The 21,100-nt window shown below is 39.5% G+C and overlaps 1 protein-coding gene across 31 annotated transcripts; it reads right to left on the bottom strand.

Moving 5' to 3' along the window:
• Positions 1-973: 973 nt before the first annotated feature.
• Positions 974-20,589, bottom strand: LOC131314375 (uncharacterized). Of its 31 annotated transcripts, none has more exons than XR_009196380.1 (9): positions 20,400-20,589; positions 18,173-18,431; positions 17,861-18,076; positions 14,080-17,769; positions 13,227-13,411; positions 12,854-13,142; positions 10,708-10,773; positions 6,829-6,920; positions 974-1,188 (listed from the first exon to the last, which is right to left on the bottom strand). XR_009196380.1 is itself a non-coding variant. In XM_058342967.1 (6 exons), exons 2-6 carry the CDS (start codon positions 18,377-18,379, stop codon positions 13,061-13,063), a joined length of 4,380 nt encoding a protein of 1,459 aa, XP_058198950.1. In that variant the 5' UTR covers positions 18,380-18,431; positions 20,400-20,589; the 3' UTR covers positions 12,728-13,060. The 31 variants fall into 31 exon arrangements, 1 of the variants encoding a protein (XP_058198950.1); XR_009196366.1 differs by lacking the exon at positions 10,708-10,773 and having other exon boundaries at positions 12,854-12,905; positions 12,971-13,142; XR_009196362.1 differs by lacking the exon at positions 10,708-10,773 and having other exon boundaries at positions 974-4,031; positions 12,854-12,905; positions 12,994-13,142.
• Between the last annotated feature and the right edge of the window lie 511 nt (positions 20,590-21,100).

The following is a 21,100-nucleotide window of genomic DNA, read 5'->3' as shown; positions in this document are numbered from 1 at the left end:
TTTACTTGTGGGCTGACACTCGATATATTGTTTCCGGAATTTCTGTTTGATCGAAAAAAAAGACATTGTTTCCAAACATTATATGGAGAGTGATTTTGTCACTTTCCTTTTTGTTAATATCACTCCTCTTTGTGTCTATATAAAATGATTTATTTTGTGAGAGAAAAAAAATGACATTAATAAAAAAGAGAGTGATAAAATCAATTCCCCATTATATTTATAATCAATAAATTTTAACTTCAAATTTTCTTCATTTCCACTCAAATAAAGCTATGTTTGGCTAATAATCCATGTGAAATATTTTTGTTTTTATTCAAATTTTTTGCATGTTTGATAATTTCAAGGTCATTGTTTGGGAATTTCGGTTTATATTAAAAAATAAAATTTCAAACATAATTTTATACTTTTAAAACTTCTATCCTCGACAAAAACAAAAAAAATTGACACAAAAGTAACATGCAAAAAAGTTTTAAGTGGCGACTAAACAATATTCCAAACGGCTGTTTGTTTTCCCTTTTTCAGTGAAAGTGGAAGTCATTTATTTGTTCATTGCTTTATGTCATTTTAAAAGAGAGAGACCTTAGAGCGCAATTTAACGTCAAATAATTATAGGATATGTTCTTGAAGGAAAAAAAGAAAAGAAAAAGAAACCTTTCCTGTCATTCTTTTGCCACCAATATACAAAGAGAGACGAACACGCGGCACAACTAAAGAGAGAAACCAATAGGAGTCGTAGGCCCCGTTCCGCAACGCAAAATAAGAACTTATTTTTTAAGAAGGCAATTTCAAGCTCAAAAATGATAAGTTTATTGAAATCTAAACATATGCAATATGAATTTTGTTTGAAAAATCTCATTGAGATCTTTAATACGGTGAAAAAAAAATTAAAAAATTATTTTTCATTTGAAAATATGAAAATAAGTAATACTTATTTTTTAAGAAGGTGTTCTGGAACGGGCTCGTAGAAGATTGATTTTGAAGTGAATATGGCATTAACTTTTAGCCTTGTATCATCATTACACAAGCACAACTAAAATCTGAATCTCATAAATACATCAGAAAACCAAACATGCGGCTGCCCAAAAACATGAAGAAAAAGAGGCCTCGCCAGAGCAAAAAGAGAAAAACCACTTCAGGGTGTCTAACAAATACTCCTCCAACAAAAGATGGACGCACCACCTGAAGATCCTACAATGACAAAAAAAAAACCTTGCCGGCACAACAATGATGAAGCACTTTGAAATGCATTAGCGTAAGCAGACGGCTGGGTTAGAAAAAACAAGAAGGAAGTCTCTATCAAAGAAAAAGGAGACCTTCAACATTGCTAGCCTAAAATGCGATTAAAGATTTGTGTTTCCAGCCTAATGCAAAAACATTAGAAACTACTCCAAAACTAATCCGCTAAGAATTAGAGATACCTTCTGAAAAATCTTAACCCCCCACTAACCTTAAATGAAACGCAATAGTAAATTCTGACATAGGCTTAAGCGACTGGAAAACGATTCTCTCCAAAAAATTGCCCAGGAACTTCAAAAATATGTAAGGGGAAATCCACGGTGCCTTATCCCAACTCTAAGCTCAGTAGCACACTAGTAAAGAGTGTCAACCCATGACATTTATTATGTACTCGGTGACCACAAGGACTTCATCAGTTCTCTAGTTTCAATCAATCGTCCAACATGCATCTTCGATTTTATTTCCATGCTTCGTTCCGTTGTGAAGAAATCACTAGTCGGCGTATTTAGTTTCTCATGTAATTCTTGATCCCTTCCCAGCTTCCCATTCCCCCTATGTTATTCGCATAGTTTTTCCTTGTTATTCACATTGTTTTTCCTCGTCCACCTGCTGATTCCCGCTTCTACTTCCTAATCTAGGAACTATGATTCGAGGCCTGACATCTACCATAAGCTATCAAGGAAAAAGAAAGCTCTGTCCGTAGAGCAACCAGAACATATTTTTTAATGAGCAAAGCTGCAGAAATTATAATGAAGAAAGACAGGAAAACAAAAGGGAAAAACCTCTATAATTCAAATTATTACATGGGAAGCCACAACCACATTAGCATCTACATACGGGTAATATACAAAAATCCCACCCAGATTACGGCAGCAATGCAAATGTTGAAGCAAATGACATAAAGAACTTAGTCAAACCCTACCAAACATCATCTGATCTTGTCTTTACATTCTAACTAACCCGGTTACTATGGTAGAGTGAATTGTCCGTGGTCCAAACTGCTAGAAACTCCGTGAGTGAATCATACAAAACCACTTGTACGAAATCCTACCCGTAGCTTTCCTCAGCATATGGACAAAGTTTCTGAAATCGTTCATTCTCAAAGATGTTATTATCCAATCAAAGGGATATTCAATGTGTTTGTTTGCTCATTTCACAACCACTAGTGCAAAAATCAACATTCATCTATGAAGCATGGGGATTCAGAACTGAGAATAAACACAGGCTTTCACGACCAGCTTTAAGTCTTCAATATGTTAAAAACAACTATACTAGACAAGGGGGGAAGTCTGCGTTCAGAAAATAACAAAATCTCTAAGTCTAAAGAAAAGAGCACAAGGGAACATTGAGAAGTGAAAAAAATTCAAACTAGAAAGATCAGATCATAGTTCCAGATCATATGAAATGTGTTCAAGTCAATTTTGGCAACTCTAAAAACTACAACCACTATACTGTATCCAAATTATCATGTACTCTGTTACACTACAGCTGTCCAAGTAATATATGCTGGTAAACCTCAAATACGTCTCATCTAATTAGGACATCACACCACAATAATTATTTTTTCTACCACTGAACATTATCCCAACTGTTGACCATCTGCATCTATGGTTTGTCACATTTGACTTGATCACACCATCTAAGTAGGTTCGCAAGAATGTGTTCATTTGTATCCAGCTCTCTTAGTTGAGAGACTAACCTCCTTAGGAAGAAGGCCCACACGACTTACAACTCAAATCACATTGCACATATAGATATCGAGACACCCAGATGAGAAAGGAAAGGATGGAAACGGTAAAAATCATGACAGTAGAAGTTTGGAAACAAGTAGTGACCTCCATAACCAAGCCAAGCCAAACTAAACGAAGCCAAGCCTTGAGTCCCAATCAATTGGGGTCGGCTACATGAATTTGTTGTCACCGTTGTCTATCGAGGGCATCTTGTTGCATGATATCCAGGAAAACCTAGTTCTAAGTAGTGACGTCGACTATTCACACACACACTCAATGAATTAGTTGACGACATCTGGCTCTTCACAACCAATACAAACATCATAAGCATTAGGTCAAACACCACTTTACCACCGTCTAGATAAGCCTGTGAGCCTTTACACCCTGGCTTTTCAAAACTAGATATTTTACAACCATCTGGTTTTTAACTAAATGTAAATTGACCTAAATAAGCTCCCATTGCTTCTTTAAACTTCTCCTACCTCCCCTGCCCTCTCCATCCTACCCTACACACCTATAACCTTCACAAGCATATTTCAAAACTACCCAAAAACCAAATATTAGTCCCAATGTGCAGAAATTCGTACTTTCTAACCTTTGAAACCTACTGTTTTTATATGTACGTGTACCTATCCTTAAATAAAAATAAAAAAGACATGGATGTGTGTATGCACGTCTCCCTAAATCCTTTTTCTAAATAGAGGTCCTTCGAAGTAATAGGCGGAATCATGATCTTTTTTATTGGTGAATTTCCAAATATTTTAAAGCACCATGCTACCCATATGAACAAGAAAAATCATCTCCTCAGTTATCAAGTCATACCATCCATAAGGAGGGCTCTCCTAAGCTAAAGACCACAAATTAGTGAAAGAGAAGATCAGGCATCTTAGCAATTAGAGAAGAAATTCCACTGAATGCGACAAAACAACAAGAATTGAAGTTAAAAACTGATGCAAGCCAACGTCCATAACACAGAAAATACTGCAAACCTGGTTAAAACACACTGAAGGAGAAGTGTTTGAAGTCCAAGATTTGCCATCCAAGAAAGTAAAGCCTACCCCGAAGCTTCCATACCGTTACGAGACAAACGAAATGCAGCAGATGAGTTGTAGAAGCACAACATATCCCTCTAGATACAATTAAGTCACTCAAGAGTGACATTGCAAAGGAAATACAATCGATACTTGTGCTATTGCAGCCATAGAACTATACTTTTGCAAATCGGTTGGGTAACAAAGACTCAAACCAGATTCATACTCAACCCTTCCACTCATAATTAAATCATCATTTATTTCTAAACCTTTTCGTAATCTACTCTCCCCTCACTCATTACTCCGCAATGGTATTTTGAGTAGTCACCCATTACCCACTAGAGAGATTATTCAATATCCAAACTAAATCTATACAAATGCAAACCTACTGAATATTAAGAACACCATAAAGGAGAAAATCATCCAATAGATATAGCATTACAATCCTCAACGAAGATGTTACGAAATAGTATAGAGGGAAGATGAAAGTTGTATCACAGCAACCGAGTCTGCTGAGTAATCATCTGGTGTGGCCCATCAGGGTGTGTCCTAGCATCCAATCTCATAAACACTAAATCTTATAATCCATCAACGTGATTCCAAAGAGTAAGAATTGCAAGGCCTTGGATAATTTGAATCTTGTACATATTATTTTTATCTTCTAGAATTAGAGATAATTTATCTTTCACTAAATATAATTTTATGTTCAGTACAGTTCTACATATATCTAATATCCCGCCTCAAGTGGACAGTATCGTCCATTATGGGCCCGCCAGTTCTAAGGCATTTGGCCTTATGCATGCCCATACCCACCAAGAGCACGCTAAGCAAGAAAAGGAGCACAACTATGTGCTCAGGTTCATTTACTATCCCAAGACACGTGCCACTTATGCTCTACTCTGAGGCCGGTAAAGTGTCCAGCAACAAACTCTGCTGAGTGATCATCTGGTCTGGCCCATCCAGGTGTGTATAAGCATCGAATCTCTTAAACACTAATTTTATAATCCATCAACATGATTCCAAATGACATCCCCCAATGCTTGGGAGAACATCTGAACCTTGATATAACTATAGCTCTGGCCCCTCTTGTGCAGCAAACATTTGATGCGTATGGGCGCGCCAGTTAGGATAGCGGTAGACCCAAAGTGGAAAAAACCATGCACGCAGGCTCTAGTATGACAATGGAATCAACGCGAGGATGGTCTAACTGACATACAATATTCCACAATTCCATGAGCACCGTACATAAGAAATCAAATGACTAAGCAGTAACCACTATGTCCTTGGATAATAAGCTTTGGGAAACACGGTATACCTTGAACAAAAGGAAAGATATACAAAGTTTTCGATTCTGTAAAGTTTTCAGCAATTAAAGTCATTGGCTTGTAACATTTCTTGTAACATTACACCTTAGGCAGCAAATTAATGGTAAAGAAAGGTTGAGAAAACACAAAGACTCCTACAACTGTAAATTTCTAAATTCTTGGGTTGTTTCCATAATTTCTATTAATAGACAAGAAGAATAACTCAAGACACTTATTTAGGTGATTCCTACAGTAGGTCAAGAAATCTATTGCAGAGCCACCCTAGACTATCTAAGGGCATATTTCGCCCTAAGGGGGTCAACAAATGTTTGGTGCACGACTCATACGGATATTGTTGAGGTAAAAAAGTCCAAATGAAAAATGCAATTCATCACTACTCTAAACTCGAGAACTTCATTTTCTTTTTTCTGGCCCATAATCATCCTATCACATTTGGCTAAATTGTCAAGTTTTCTAATTTTGAATTAACTTTTATGCTTTGCAAGCTTTTTAGAGTTCTTTCATGGAAAAGAAAGCGCCTAAAACTTATGTGCAATAATTAACATAGCTTCAATTTTATCAAATGCTTATTCTTCCACAAAATGAGTAGTCAACAACCTAGACTAACTCATGTAGCAAATCTAAGGTTGGTAAAGAGGTTAAGCTAACAGTGGTAAAACTTTAAAGTGACTTTTTAGGCAGTTTTCTACAGAAGTCAATTTTTTCAGGGTAGAGGGGAAAAAATAAGACAAAGTTCGACCATCATTAATCAAGGACAAGAAAAAGGGAAATGACACATCCGTGAGGGAGGTAGAAGGGGTTTGTTCAAATTGTTTTGGAGAAGAAGGGGCAACTTTGAAAAGACTACCTGACAATCTGCATTTCTATATCAATATCCACTTAACTCTTATGATGTCAGAAAATCTATCAGCTCATACCACACATGAGGATTTCACTTTAGAATCTCTAAAAGGCAGCATCACATACTTTACTTGGTTGTCAACGTTATAACTGGGTCCATATCCACAAGCAAAATTCCCCTTAACTTGGCATAGTGCAGCACCACACCAGCCTACTCCAACTTCAAGGAGATGGATATGGATCTCTAAAAGAATACCTTCTTCCCAGCACGTACCTTTTAGTCTACTTCAAAATGCACCCTAAGCAAATTTAATCATCAAATAGAACTTATCATTGGACCAATTATGCATTTTAGGGAAATACCCATGGAATTGTTAAAAGACTGATGGTGTTCAACCTCGGCCTAGGTTGATGAAGTAAAGGGCAAAGAACCCATTAGTCCCAAATACATGAGGTGGCAGGCAGACATGCCAATGTCGAGCCGTACAACCAAACAAATGGACACATAATAAACGATAACTCGTGCTTCTAATTCCTAGGACAACAAAAATTAACCCAAAAAATTCTACACCAGAATACTTAGCAATAAATGTAACCAAAAAAATCTCATAACAAAACTACAACGAATTTTTTTTGTTAAGAATTGAAACATTGAACTTATCTTACCATATAAAATATTCGAGAGTAAACCTTTCTGCTGAACTTTTAGCCTTTAGTCCTCTGCTTCTCCGATAAAAGACACGTTGAGTTGTAAAGATCTATTATACAAAACAAAAAATTCAACCGAAAAGATAAAATCAAGTTCAAAGACTAGCCTCAACAGTTTTAACTTAATTAGGATCAAATTGAATATTGCTCCTAACTTGAGTTCTAATACTGTAACAACTAAAATACGAAACAACAGAAAGTTAACCTTCTTCAATGAACTAACAAAAGAGATGGATAAAAACTCTCCCAGAAAGACCAAGCCTAAGGCAATCTGTTTTCTTACACGTCAATATGAAGCCCTAGAGTTTCCTGGTTTTGGAGACAAGTCTTATTTCAAGTTGTTATATGTCAAATCTATTTGAAGCTGACACCCCCTAGTCATAAAGTCCTATAATTTTCATGGTTAGCAGTTGCTGCAGTTCTTATCCAACTTTTATCTTCCATTTGTGCTCTTGAAACAACTTAATATATGTTGATTACAATTTCCAAGGCACTTTCAAAATTTTGTTTTAGTGGAGTCTACAGGACATTAAAATTAGAAGCCTTTTCTGCAAAGCTATGCTGGTGTTAGATTAAGGCAAATAATTTCAACCATTAACAACCTAAAGCCACTTGAGAAGTCAAACATAAGCCGCCGACATTAGGGGCAGAATGCTCAACTACCAGCAGTGCATCTCATGGTATTCTGACTTTCAAATCTGTATATAAGTTTAACTTACGTCTTACGCTCATTGTTGTTTTCGCAAGGAACAGTTTCAAATGTTCGTAAGACAAGTTATGGGGCCCTCTAGATCATTCCCATGAAGTCAGTCTGATGCTCTCATGTGTACACTTGTTCTTCTGAATACAAAACATCAAGCAAAAGAAGCAGGCCATCCTTTCTCCTCTCTCTATGAGTGACAAAAGGCCAAATTCTCATTGCGCAATACTCAACTGGTCAATGAACCTTAAACTTCTCTTCTTGACCTAAGAAGGACAGCAAAACCCGTTGTTTGCAGTCCAATATTTACCAGCAAGCATAATAACAACAATGCAGAAACTCTTCCTTCGCAAACCAAGCCAAACTAGTCCACCTTTCAAATCCTACGTCAGACTCCTTCCTCTTAAAACCCTTAGTTACTAGTTTTCCGTAACAAATAGAAGCACACAAACTAAAAATAAGCAACAGTAATGCTACACCACTCAAGGTGACTTGATGTCCCCCAGTAACTGGGCAGAAGCACCCCTATGACATGCAGATCAACAAACAAAGAATAAACAAGGCCAACATTCTCACTAGAAAAATAGGATACACCTCAACCATGATTCTTTTTTTACTGGTGAACTGAAAGTTGTCGAAGTATGAGATTCTGTATTTTTCAGTTCCTAGGATTCCTGTCACATAACTTCACATATTATCCATTATTAACTGGATGAAGGTACATAATCAATCTACTGAATATCCATTTTTTTCAACAGGAAGCATTGATACCATTAACCATTCTACCATCTACACCCATTTTGAGTTACCGCTCTTGATGTATCTCATCATTTTCGTTTCCCCTCGCTTCTTTATTCATTTATTACCATCGGCCTTGTGACTGTCTCACTGTCTCGTGACACTTGTTACAGAATGACAATATTATCTAGACTCTAGAGCAAAAATACTACACTCTAAATGTTCTCAAACTTCAGGGTCTGTTTTGTACTCTCTTCTTTTATATACTGCATCAAGCAAGATTTAGAAGAAAGTTTGGTATTATCTTTACTTGGACTTGGACATTTAAAGTAAGTGATGTCATGGTCCTATGTCAAACCCAAACCATTTGGAACTAAGAAAGCACTACAAAATAATGATTGTCTTATATCCAACTATAGAAGCGACTTTGTCTCCGAAATACACTTTAAAACCATTATAACCTAGTGTAGCAACACCTTTGACTTCAAATGCAGGGATATGTCTATTCTATCAGTCCCAATCCCCAATCCCCAAATCTGATTCACATATATTTGGTTCTTCATGGTTTCTATAGTTAAGTAGGTTTTTATTTACCTTGGCTCATTAGTGTACAACAGGATGAGGTTTAGAACATATACGTCATTCGAAGCCTAAATGAGGCACCAATAGTACTTACAATTTTTCAGACCGTTCCTCCATTGCCAATAGCCATGTTTTGCACTTCATTATCACATTGAAGTGAAGATGCCTTCCCTGAAGAGGATGGCAGAGATTCAACGTTATCTTTGTCATGGTTGATCTGCTATTAGCATAATGGCTGTTCCCATCTCAGCCAGTTTATTTGTTACAGCAACGGCAAGTTGTCTAATCAGTCGCGTATTGCATTATCTTAGACCACTCCCACCCTTTCCCCAGGCCAATGGTTCAATTTAGTTAGAATGCATCACATCAGGATAAAAGGTTTGGGTAAAAGTGGGGTCCAGCTATTCAAATGTTAATACAATAAGACAAAAGTATTAATACAATAAGACAAAAGTATCATTTCATTTCACACTAAGCTAGAAAACAAAGATTGATGGTTCATCATTTAATGTTAAACCCCATTTTGCCACACTATGGAGAAGGTTCTTTTCTAAAGAGTCCAAGGCAATTAATGACATCATTCCTGATTGCCACTCTGGATGGCCAGGATTGCACAAGGGCAGTCAAATCTAGTTGTCCCACAAAGGGAAAACACGAAGACTTGTCTGAATTTTATATGAACTCGAACTAACTGCTAAAGGCATTGAGTTTGGCAATTTTGAAACCATCGGTACTTTAGAAAACATTTTGTAATTTGTACCTTTATAGGTATGTATCGGTTTTATTTTTTTCATTTTATGAATCACATTGAGATTCATACCTCTAAAATATAAGTTTGAAAATACCTCTAACCAATATAAAATGCAAAATTTCATGTTTAGAATATATAACATAATCTAATAAGAAACTGTATCGTGTATCCCATCATCGATTGTGTGGGTATCACAAGAAAATTTACTTGAAACATATGATACATTTAAGGATACGTATCAGTTTTACGATTTATCTCTAGAAGTACCCAAAGGCAAGATACATATTGCATTGTATGCTACCTTTAGATTAATAACACATAGGACCCGTTAAGAGATGTGTTTCCATTTTGCCTCTAAATATACAAAATCGTAGGATACGTATCCCGTATCATAAGATTTTGACCACATAGGGTACCGGTACTTTGCAACATACATTTTGCATGCATTAGGCACATGAAACTCATATCCATCTTTTTGCTTAGCTTTTATCATACACAAAAGGTACACACAATATACATCTTTTTACTATACTTTTCCATGCTCACTATCGAGTTTGGTTGGAAGGTTCTTTACTGCTGTCAAGGTGAAATAGTTTGTACCTTACTTCTGGCATTAAATTGGCAACTCAAGTGGTCTATTTGACTAATTTTTTTACATATAGCCGTATTGATTTCCGTAGCAATACTTGTTTGCTTCATAGTTGGGAGTAGTTTGATCGAAAGGGGACAATTGGGAATATGTTATCTAATGTTTCGTTTTTAAATGGAGAAAGGAACTTAATTTATGTAATGTCGCCAGATCTTGTGTGGCAGTTGATACTGGTACCTGGCATACTCCACAAACTGTTGATAATCTTGTCAATGAAGTTCTTGGTCATTTTGTTTTCACAAACGATAAAAATAGAATATTTGCAATAAGATTATCTCCACTGGGCAAACTATACATAACCACATATAACCAAACTAAATAGCATCAATAGAATAGAAAGACAGGTCAAGTCAAACAAATCCAATCTCACATCATTGATTTTTCCAAAGATGGAAACGCAAGTTCATGTGGTTGTACCTCCATCGTGGTTGTGTGTTTGGTATCAAATCCATGGAAGCTTAAACACCATTTTTCCCCGATTTTCTGTTCTAACAAAGAATACATGACATCACTCTACATGAATGGTTCACTTGCCCTACTGTTTTTATAGCAGGTTCATCACAAGTAACGGACATAAAATAGGCACAACATTAAACTAACAGTGCTGATGACACACTTCCTAGAACAACCTTAAATTTCCACTAAAAAATACTTGAATGTTATCAGAAAAACGTCGTGAATCGTGATAATCCCTGAGATACTCAATCTCCCTCATAACCAACAAAAACCACTCTATAAGAAAATTTCACATATAGACGGTATTTGATTCCAATCAAACTTTTAAGTAATGAATGTTGCTTCTCCCCTGCTTTTGTACAATTCCTAGGATTACTAGAACTTCCCTTTTAACCAATACCCCTAAAAGCAGTCAAGTATGATTGAATGTGAAATCATAGACCTCAAGGTAAATTAAATTAACCTCCAGGTAAATCCAAACCCATGCACCCAGCTCAGGCCTCCTTGAGTAACACGTTCGAGTCAGAAATGTACTACACCCTAAACCTATTTTATACAATGTCTTACACAAACGAAATAAAAAGAGGCCTAAGCTAAAATTCAGGGGCATCAGGGCTTCCTTCTGTCACATTTTCTGGCGTAGAAATGCATAGCATTTTCACTGCTGCGTTGAACTTTGTGACAGTCCCTTTGATAGTGTAGTTACAAAGTTTCATCGTGTCTTGCAGACATTGACAACTCATTGTGTTCGTGCCATTCCACATCTTACATTCATGGTATTGCATGCTCCCATATCCATACTCCTAGGATAACAAGTGTATGCCGCAAGTATCTCATTCTGAATGCTTAAATTATTCATTACTACAAGCCTACATAATAAAAATGCAGGAGAAAGAGCTAAAAGAGCAAATATTTGACAGAGAGAACAGAGTGTATCCAAAGTTCGTGGGAAGAAAGAGAGTAGTTAAGTATAAACAAGCAAACTAAAAAAACAGAGTAACCAAAAACTAAGGGAAAAAAACCTTAGCAATCTTCAGAAAGAGAGAATGGTGTGTGTGTGTGTATAGAGAGAGAGAGAGAGCGGGGCGGGGGGGTGGGAAGAGAGAGAGAACAGCACTTATCACAGTTCGAAAAGCCATCAGCAGAACAATTCCTTTCAAACCCACCAACCGCAAACAGAAAAAACAGTATAGGTCCTTTGTTACTGTAATATTCGTTTCAAACTTAGGTTACTCGGAATGGAACAGTGATTGGTCCCGTCTTATGCAAAACCCTTCTCTTTCTATGTCGTCTGATGCGAACATCTCAACATTTTATGCCTAATAGGCGCACAAGTTGCACCAAAGCCGACGACCTTGGCTGCCAAAGCGTACGCCCATTGTGTTCACAGCCTAAACTTTAACGCATTGGTGTGTTTCGATTCCCCTCAACCAGATGCGCGCATGACTTCGCCTCTGAAAACTTTGGGCAGGATTACATAGACCTTTCAAATGAACATTTAATGGCAAAATCACAAGCCAACTCATTTGAGTTTTGGCACACTTGCTACTTTCCCTTCCCAAAACTCATTGACCATATACTGTCTCATTTCAACCAGTAATCAATGGCATTTGAATAGGTTACCGACAAGATTTCATTTCTCAGCCTCAACTAGTGTAGAAAGTTTAAGCATAATACAAGGGCTTCAAATATCCTAAATCCACTTTTGAACAGAACACATTTGTCCATGAGAAACGGAAGGGCAAATTGTCCATGAGAAAGGGAAGGGAAGGTTAACAAGAGAATCAAGTTAATTCAGGCAAGTGAATTCCATCTTCAAAGAAGAAATTGACATAAGCTTCAGTAATGGGCCACCCATACCAAAAGATGACGGAAAGACAAGCAAGTTCCAGGCATCAAAAAACACCATGAAAGCTCCAAGCAAAAAGCACCTATGCTAGTTAGGAAGCAAATGTAACAAAGGCATACATAATGCAGCACATTTCGGCCAAAAACAGCTCCAACAGTCGATACCACAATTCACTTTTAGCTAAAGTACTCATTGGACAGAATATAAACCAGTTCTAAATAAGTACGTCAAACCAAACCAAATCAAAACAAACTTAACTGCGACTGAAACTTCAGTTCCAAAATACCATCTCCACTAAAAGAACAGCAACCTGAAAGGACAAGACTAGCATAAAACGCCCTGACTGATGAAGAGAGACAGAGAAGGGTGAATCACCTATATTGCTAAATGCAAAATACCGAGAAACGACTTGGCCAAGGCAATATACAGAATTCTTCAGTCCAGCTTGCAGCAAACAAAGATGACTCAAGGCTTATTGCCACGGGCCTCAGTACCAGAACCTCTCAACTTGCTTGGCTCCTCAGCAGGAGATTTGTCATGGGATGTTCTACAGAACAAAGACAGCAGAACTTTAGGTTTCTAAAAATGTGTACCATACACTCGACAAACTGATGAGTCGATGACAACTCACTTCTGCCTCTTCTTGTTCTGTTGCTTTATTGTTAGAACCATATCCATAGCCATCTTTTGGTGGTCCCTTGTTTGTGAATGCAGATCTAACCCTTCCACAGTTTCACAATCAACTTTACAAATGCGGCACCACCCCATGGTTGAAGACTTGCGCTTCCTTGAGTGTTCAAAAGGATCCATGCCACCCTGTACATATCCACGCAATCAAAAATATACACTCAACCCTAAGGCACAGGGACGTGTCCCTTGGACATCCCCAACATGGCTAGACATTAGTCTAAAGTGTCCACTTATTTGTTCTCATATGGTAGACCACACACTTCAGAAACTTGAACACACATTATACACATAACTAGTTTGAAAAGCAAAACTAACGACAACATCAAAATGCGTGTTTACTTTATACCCTATTAAAGCTCCAGAATTTTCAATTTTAGGTAAATCTCAAAACTTCTTATTTGTCTCTGAACAAATCTGAAATGGATAGCATGCCTATCAGTTCACACTTCTTTTCCAGCATCAAGATTGCTTTAACGATTTATTAAAATTTTCATGTCATAAACTACAATTTCCCTTATTAGAATGTACTTTTAAGGAAAAAATCATGTTATAATAAATAATTTCCTATCGACATGTCATCAATATGTAGTGCCTCAAGATTTTCCTTTCAAAATTCCACGTCAGCGTGTCTATGTCGTGTTCTTGTCCATGCTTATTAGCCACAAAACATTCATTTGCATAGATAATCAAACAATTAGGACTTTGACAGTCTTGCCTACCATAACGACAAAAACAACCAGGGGGAAGAGGTGAAGAGAGAACCAAGATTGGCAGAAACAATTGACAGCACTTACAGTGGCGGAGTAACTGCTCCTAAATCCAGGCTCACCAAGACGTGGATGACCTGAATTATTGCTTCCAAATGGTTCTCCAAAAGGTTGATGACGCAGAAAGTTTCCAGGACCATCCAGCTCCCCCATACGTGAATGACCAGTAAAACCACCAAAACCAGTAGGCTCACCAAAACGCGAATTCCCAGGTAAGTTCCGAGGGCCCAAAAACTCGCCCCTCCTTAAATGGCTAGGTAGAATATCTGGCCCATCAAATTCACCTCTTCGCAAGTGGCCAGGCAAAAGAGGAAACCTGTTTTCATGAAATGAGTTGCCGGCGGGATCTGGAGGAAAGTTGAAGGTTCTCGGTCCCCCACCAAACGGACGTGGGCCATCAATATCATCCATGCCTGACTGGTTACGAGAGAAACCGGAAAGACCTCCAAAATCACGAGGTGGAAAGCCAGGATATTCCCTACCTGGGCTTCTAGGAGGCTGACGGTCCATATGATGCCGACCAAATCCAGGAACTGGTCCTAGAAAATCAGGGTGAGCAGAATCAGCCCTTCCAATATTACCATCAGGACCAACTGGTCTAGCATCATTTGGACCACCAGGACGAAAGAGAGGCAAGAACCTAGGACCACCAGCACCTGGATCTAACTGTAATCCAGCATCGTAGTTTCCTCCATGAGGTGCCTTGACAAGAGGATCCCTATCATTAAACCTCGATGAGGAATGGTAATTACCGAACTTTGATGGGGGCTCGGTATCGAAATGGGGGTGCCTAGGAAACTGTTTCAGATCTTCTGCAAATTCACCTCGGTCGTTGCGCCAAGCTGGTTCTGTTGGGAATCGACTCAAACCCTCTTCTGTTGAACGCTTGAATCTTTCACCACGGAAACCAACCGGAGCGGAGGAATCAATTCCAGCTCCCTCTTTCATTCTCACTGCATTTGAGTCTATACCATGAGATTGTCCAAATGGAGCACGATCAGAAGAGCCAATCAACTGGGAATCAGGTTGTCCGCCATCCAAATAATGGGGCCTCTGCTTTGAAAAATTATCACTTCCAATTGTATTAATAGGAGGCTGCTGACTAAGCTGCCCTTCAGTACCATGTGGTGGTGCCCTTCCCATGTTGAATGAGCTAGGAGGTTCACCTTGAGACATCCTGGGGAGACCAGCATGTGGCGGAGGCACATGACTCTGGTTATAATGTGGTTCAAAAGGTCTATCCGGAGGACCAAAATGACCAGGTACCTGCCCAAACCCTGCTGAGCTTGGACCTGGGATCCCCCCTGGCATAGGTAAATGACCAGGTCCTTGAGGCCTTAAAAAGTTTGGGGGTTGCCCTGGCACTTCTGCACGATATGGGGGGCCCGGCAAAACTGCTGCCTGTTGATGATTGGAAGGTCCATAATGCATTGCCATATGTTGATGCCTGCCTTGATCTGTCGGTGGAAAAGGATGCGGAGGAGGCATAAAGCCCTTTCCAGGCACTGGTCCATGGGATTGACTCAAATTTCTCTCCTGAGAACCATGCCGCAAACGATCTCCACCAGCAGCCCCACCAGCTTCCAGCATGCCTGCATCAACTGCATCTTTTTGCAACTTCGCAGTCTGGTCTTTTGAAGCTTCTGGTGGTAGCAATGAAGTATCATCACCTGTGGAATGCTCCCCTCGCTGAGGAGCATCAGTAGCATCTTTGAGTTCAGCAGCTCCAATTTCAACAGATTTGATACCAGGCGAAGACTCCAGCCTACTCTTACCACCCTCTGTCTTAACCAAATGCTTGTTTGCTGGCTCTGAAGAACCATTCCCTGCTGCATGCAAATCTGAGCCTGAATCCTTACCATGTACATCAGAATGGATTTTATTATCTTCATCTCCACTTATAGGTTTCTGTACATCAGTCTCTGATTGGTGATTATTAACTTCAACTGAAAGAGCTCCAAGATTAGATCCTGGAACCGAACCATTTGGTTCGTTTTGAGCAGTTCTGTGAGAGGGTGATCCATTGTTTTGATCAGCTAAACTTTTAACAGGCATATGATCACCTTGTCTCTCAGCGCCAGTTGGTTTTGAGGTCATCAGACCAGATTGGACGTGTTGTTCAGAAACCATGTGCATTTGGTTGTTAGTCCTCGGCCCATAATTTTGATTTGTCATACTCTGGTTTCCACTAAAGTGCATTGGCCTGACTTGAGCTGCACCAGCAAATCCTGGATTCTGAGGAAAGAGCTGTGCTTGTGTACCATTTGGCATCGCTGGTCGTGCAGCATAATTCTGAGACTGTTGAGGTGGCAAGCCATGTGACGGTGCAACATTCTGCTGCGATGACATATAGGCAACAGAATTCTGCTGCATCGAGTGAGGTGGGCCTTGAGGGCGCAACTGTGCCTGCATAAACTGCTGCTGCTGTACGAGATTGCCATGCGGATGCAACTGACTCTGAACCGGAGCTGATGTTTGCACTGGGAATGCCTGCTGATGTTGAACATGTTGAGGCATTGGCTGTTGATTTGGCAGCACAACGGAGCGTTGGCCCGGATGGTTAGGTTGCTGAACATGAGGATGAATTGGCTGTTGTACCGAAGGGACATTTGGGAACTGACCCTGTGGAGGCAACAAAGCAGGCCGTTGCTGATTTGGCACTGGAGCATGAGCTTGAGGCGGACGCAATTGAGGAGGTTGTTGAGGAAATTGACCAGGCATTTGGACATGATGCTGAGAAATAGGTCCACTCTGGACATGCATATGAGGGGGGTGCTGGGCACCCAACTGCACTTGCTGGTGAGCCTGAGGTTGTGGATACGATTGATTACCAGTAACAGCATGTGCCTGTGGGTATTGAGTCAGTGGCAGATTAGGTACAGGTGGCGGCTGGAGTTGGGAATGAGGATGGGGAAGCGGTGCTTGTGGCTGGGCTTGCAAGTGAGCTTGAGGCTGGGGATGTGGAAGAGTCTGAAGTGGGGGTTGTGGCGGAATTTGTGGCTGTGGATGTTGAAACTGTGATTGAGGCTGTTGATACTGAGGCATCTGCATTGGTTGTTGTGAATGAGGCGGCATTGGATATGGCTGAGGTTGGGTTTGCAGCTGGGGGTGGCCATGGGGTGGTGGATGAGCCTGTGACTGCATTGGAGTTGGATGTTGCACTGCAGCATGGTGTTGATGTTGTGGGTTGACAGAAGTCTGCACAGCCACTGGAGCCTGAACATGCTGAATCGGTTGAGGCTGTGCCTGAGGCGGTTGTGTTGGTGGAGGAGGGTGGGTCTGGGGCTGAACTTGGGCCTGAGGCTGAAGATGGCCTTGAGCTTGAGGTTGGGAATAAACCTGAGATTGGTGCTGCACTGGAACATGTGGGGGGTGCTGCTGATATTGCTGAACGGCCTGCTGTGGATAGTAATGTTGATAAGCCTGCTGATAAGGGTCATACCCAGGATACTGCTGGTAGTATTGTTGATATTGTTGCTGGTACAGCTGTTCTGGGGTTGGTACGGGAGCAGGAGCCACAGCCATAGCCTGAGAACTCGCAATAGCCTGTGCGCTTGGGATCTGTCCACTTGGAGGGGCAACCACGGTTTGTGAAGCCTGGGCCTGAGAATTTGATCCCCCAGGTTGATTAGCAGTCTGCGTTTGGTGAGGATTAGATGATGTGGCTGGGGCTGCAGCATCCTGAACACCCTCTGCCTGTTGAGTTTGAGGCACACCCTGTTATTAAAAGAATCAATGAGAGCTAATTAACAAAGCAAACACTGAACATATTGCGTAAAGACAAAATAACAGGCCTTAATTAACTCACAGGACAGGTCTGTGCATGCTCCTGGACTTGACGATGCACAATTTGGATAGCACACCTGTTGCATACGACTGGGGAATTTCCAAAGGCACACCCAGAACAATGGGAACTGCACTCAGATAAAGGACCCTGCCATTGGCATCCACTCCTGTGAAAAAGACAATGAACTGCTATTTTGCCAATTGTTTCCGCCAGCGATTTGTTTGACTCTATGAGAGGCTGGAGAGGGAGAGAGAGAGGGTGACGGTAAATAACAGCAGAATGTAAAGATAAAACTTAAGCGGTCGAGCGGAAGGAATGATAGGAAAAGTTAACCTTTGAATCTGCTTCCGTCACCAGGTATCCATCATAGGGGCAGGCCCGGGTAGTGCCCACAACATATGTCAAACAAGGTTTGCAATATAGATGGGTGCACTGTGACTGAAGTGCTTCGTTTGGGTAGACAAGTAGACGACAAACAGGGCAAAAGTACTCCCCAGCAAGAGACTGAATATTAACTATGCACTCGTTATCAAAACCCATGCTGGCTCAGACTTAAGCCCTTAACATCCACCAAACATCAACAAAAATGGATCTGCAGGAATTTTTTTAAAAAAAGAGGAAGGGGTAGTTATATCAGCTACACTTTGCCAAGATGAGCGCACTAGACTAGACAATGATTGTAGCAAGGAACATTCACATGAAAATAACAAGCGGAAATTGAACGAGATAACCCTGTAAGTAGCAATACTTTGCTAGATTAAGTTTCAGCGTTCGTGCCGAAAAGAAACTAGCTTACATAAGCAGTAATGGGAAAAGACTAAAAAACCTCAAAATTAGATACACACAAGGTGGTAACCACAGATTAACTTCTTTTCGTTTGTCATGGCATGCAAAATTTGGAAAGTAGCAGCAGATTTGATAAGTTTGACAATCACCCAAGCACACGATGTAACAAAACTTGCAAACTATCATGAAAAGTTGTTATGTTCATCCCCGTCAAAATAACAGTAACAGACAACTCATTCGCAGCTACAAAGAAACCAGAAAAATCGGCTACCAAGTCCTTTCAATTTACGGGTAGAAAAACGGAGAAGCCACAGCTCAAGTGGATACAACATGCAACAAAATGACTAAGTAATGAGAAATACCCGTTTGACACCAAGATTCCCAGCAACTGATGCAAAGAAATCCATAAAATATATCCATACATACATACACACACATATACATGTAGGTGTGTATATATACACACATATTGAGGTTGTAAACACAGGGCCAGCCCTGGGCAAAAGCCTAGAAAACCGCTTCTTCGGATCCCTAGAGAGAGAGAGACGGTTACCTGTTTGATTAACGATTTGGGCCACTGCTGATATATGGAAAACCCTAGATTGCATAGAAAATGGATATACATAGAATGACAATTACGTTTTCTACTTTTTTGAACAAGATTGCACCAATCACATAAACAAAAAAACTCAAGAACTTGATCTGTATCACAAATTGCAACACTTAATTGTACTTTTTCACATCAAATAATAACTTCTACTATACCAACAACGTCACCCTCTCTATATATCATAATATACTTCTCTAATAGGTCCTAGGGTATCTAACCTTCAACTTTAAAATTTTTCATTTCGCAATGTTAAAACCAAACCACGTTCACTTTACAGTATACACCAAATTAAAATTCCACATTATGATATTTCCATGTACTTGTACGGTTATACATATATTATATGACTTAAATCAAACCCAACTAACTTTTTCCCGACTATATAGCACCGGAAAAACCCACCTGTGACTCTCTCTCTTCCTTCTCCACCATGCCCCTTCTGTTCACTTTTCAACCCCACAACGCTCTTGATAAAATAATACATATCACCAGTGATTTATAAAAATAACAATTCACTTTGTTCTTTTCTCCTCTCAGAAATCTTATCCCCAAAAAGTTGATTGCTTTGTCATTCATGATTTTTCGTTTTAGTGATTTTTATTTATTTTTTACTTTTTAGATTTATATTACCTCTATTCAAAATCTACACACAAAGTTTAAAAAAAAATTTGTTCTGATGTTAGAAAAAAATTTGACCAAAGAAGAAAAAATATTTATCTCAGAAATGACAACCAAACAAAGGCAATACACGTGATTAGAGAGGGTTACAGTTTTAGTGCAGGTTCTTGTTTTATTTCATATGAGCATGAAAGAGATGAATGCAAAGAGTCCTAAAAAATTGACCAGTTACTACGGATCATCATACTTGAGCAGATTGGTACGGAAATACATAGAAAACGCTAATCCACAATAATCGAATGTGAAATCGAATAGCAAACAAAAACATATCGGAAACTAAATCAGAGGCAAAATCAAACAATGGAAATAAAATTAAAGCTTTCAAAATCAGCCATGCAAGGTAACATCGTAACCAAAAAAAAAAAAAAAACGCCGAGATATAGAATCAAGAGCCACAAAAGGTTCCACATACATAAAGGTATACAAATGCCCGCCACAGATGATCAGAAAAACGAGTGAAGACGACAAGACTGACGGATCTCGCACCTGTAATCTGCAAATCGGTTGGAGGTGGTAAACCCTAGGCCAGATGAGCGCGGCGCGGACAAATCAAGGTAACTAGGATTTTCGAAGGTCCGGAGAGTGAAGGCTTTAGACGAAAGTAGATCCTGTAGATTGATTGGAAGGGCGAGTATGGAGAGAGAGAGAGAGAAAGACAGAGAGAGAGAGAGGGGTGAGCGTAGAAAGCAGAGGCGAATAAGGCGGTGCTTATAAAGGGGAGGAGAGAAGCAGGGGTGTTTGCTTTCTCACTTACCCTAACGCTCGTTCACGCCGGCCGTTAAAGATTTGGATATTTTACGTAAATGATATATATATTTTGGAATAAACTAACTCCAAATTTCAAAGTGGTGCTGGTACCGCACCATTTTTCACACCCAAATACACACCCACCACTCACATGAGTGATGGGTCCCATCACTCATGTGAGTCTGGATGTGTGTTTGGGCGTGAAAGTGGGTGTGACACTAGAATTATTGAATCAAAAGGATCTGTTTGATATGAGTTCTTGATGTTTATGTTTAGATTTTTTTTGGAGTGCAGAAAGTTTCTTCTTGATGTTTATATGGTATCAAACCTCAATGAACTTTCATATATTTTTTTGAAAGGAAAAAAACGACTTGAAGATTCGCATAGAATTTTGCGTGAATTTTATAGCGTGATGAATGTAATGGATTTTTCTATCGTTT

The sequence above is a fragment of the Rhododendron vialii genome, chromosome 13a (assembly GCF_030253575.1).
Source record: "Rhododendron vialii isolate Sample 1 chromosome 13a, ASM3025357v1".
NCBI lineage: Eukaryota > Viridiplantae > Streptophyta > Magnoliopsida > Ericales > Ericaceae > Rhododendron > Rhododendron vialii.
The sequence above is the reverse complement of the archived record's forward strand: the minus strand, read 5'-3'. Positions and strand labels throughout refer to the sequence as shown.

Bases quoted from the DNA above. Each gene is read 5' to 3' on its own strand.
- LOC131314375 (XM_058342967.1), bottom strand. From the start codon at position 18,379: ATGGGTTTTGATAACGAGTGCATAGTTAATATTCAGTCTCTTGCTGGG. The intron at 18,077-18,172 runs GTTAACTTTTCC...CTCCCTCTCCAG, and splicing joins TGACGGAAGCAGATTCAAAG to CCTCTCATAGAGTCAAACAA. The intron at 17,770-17,860 runs GTGAGTTAATTA...TTTTAATAACAG, and splicing joins AGCATGCACAGACCTGTCCT to GGTGTGCCTCAAACTCAACA.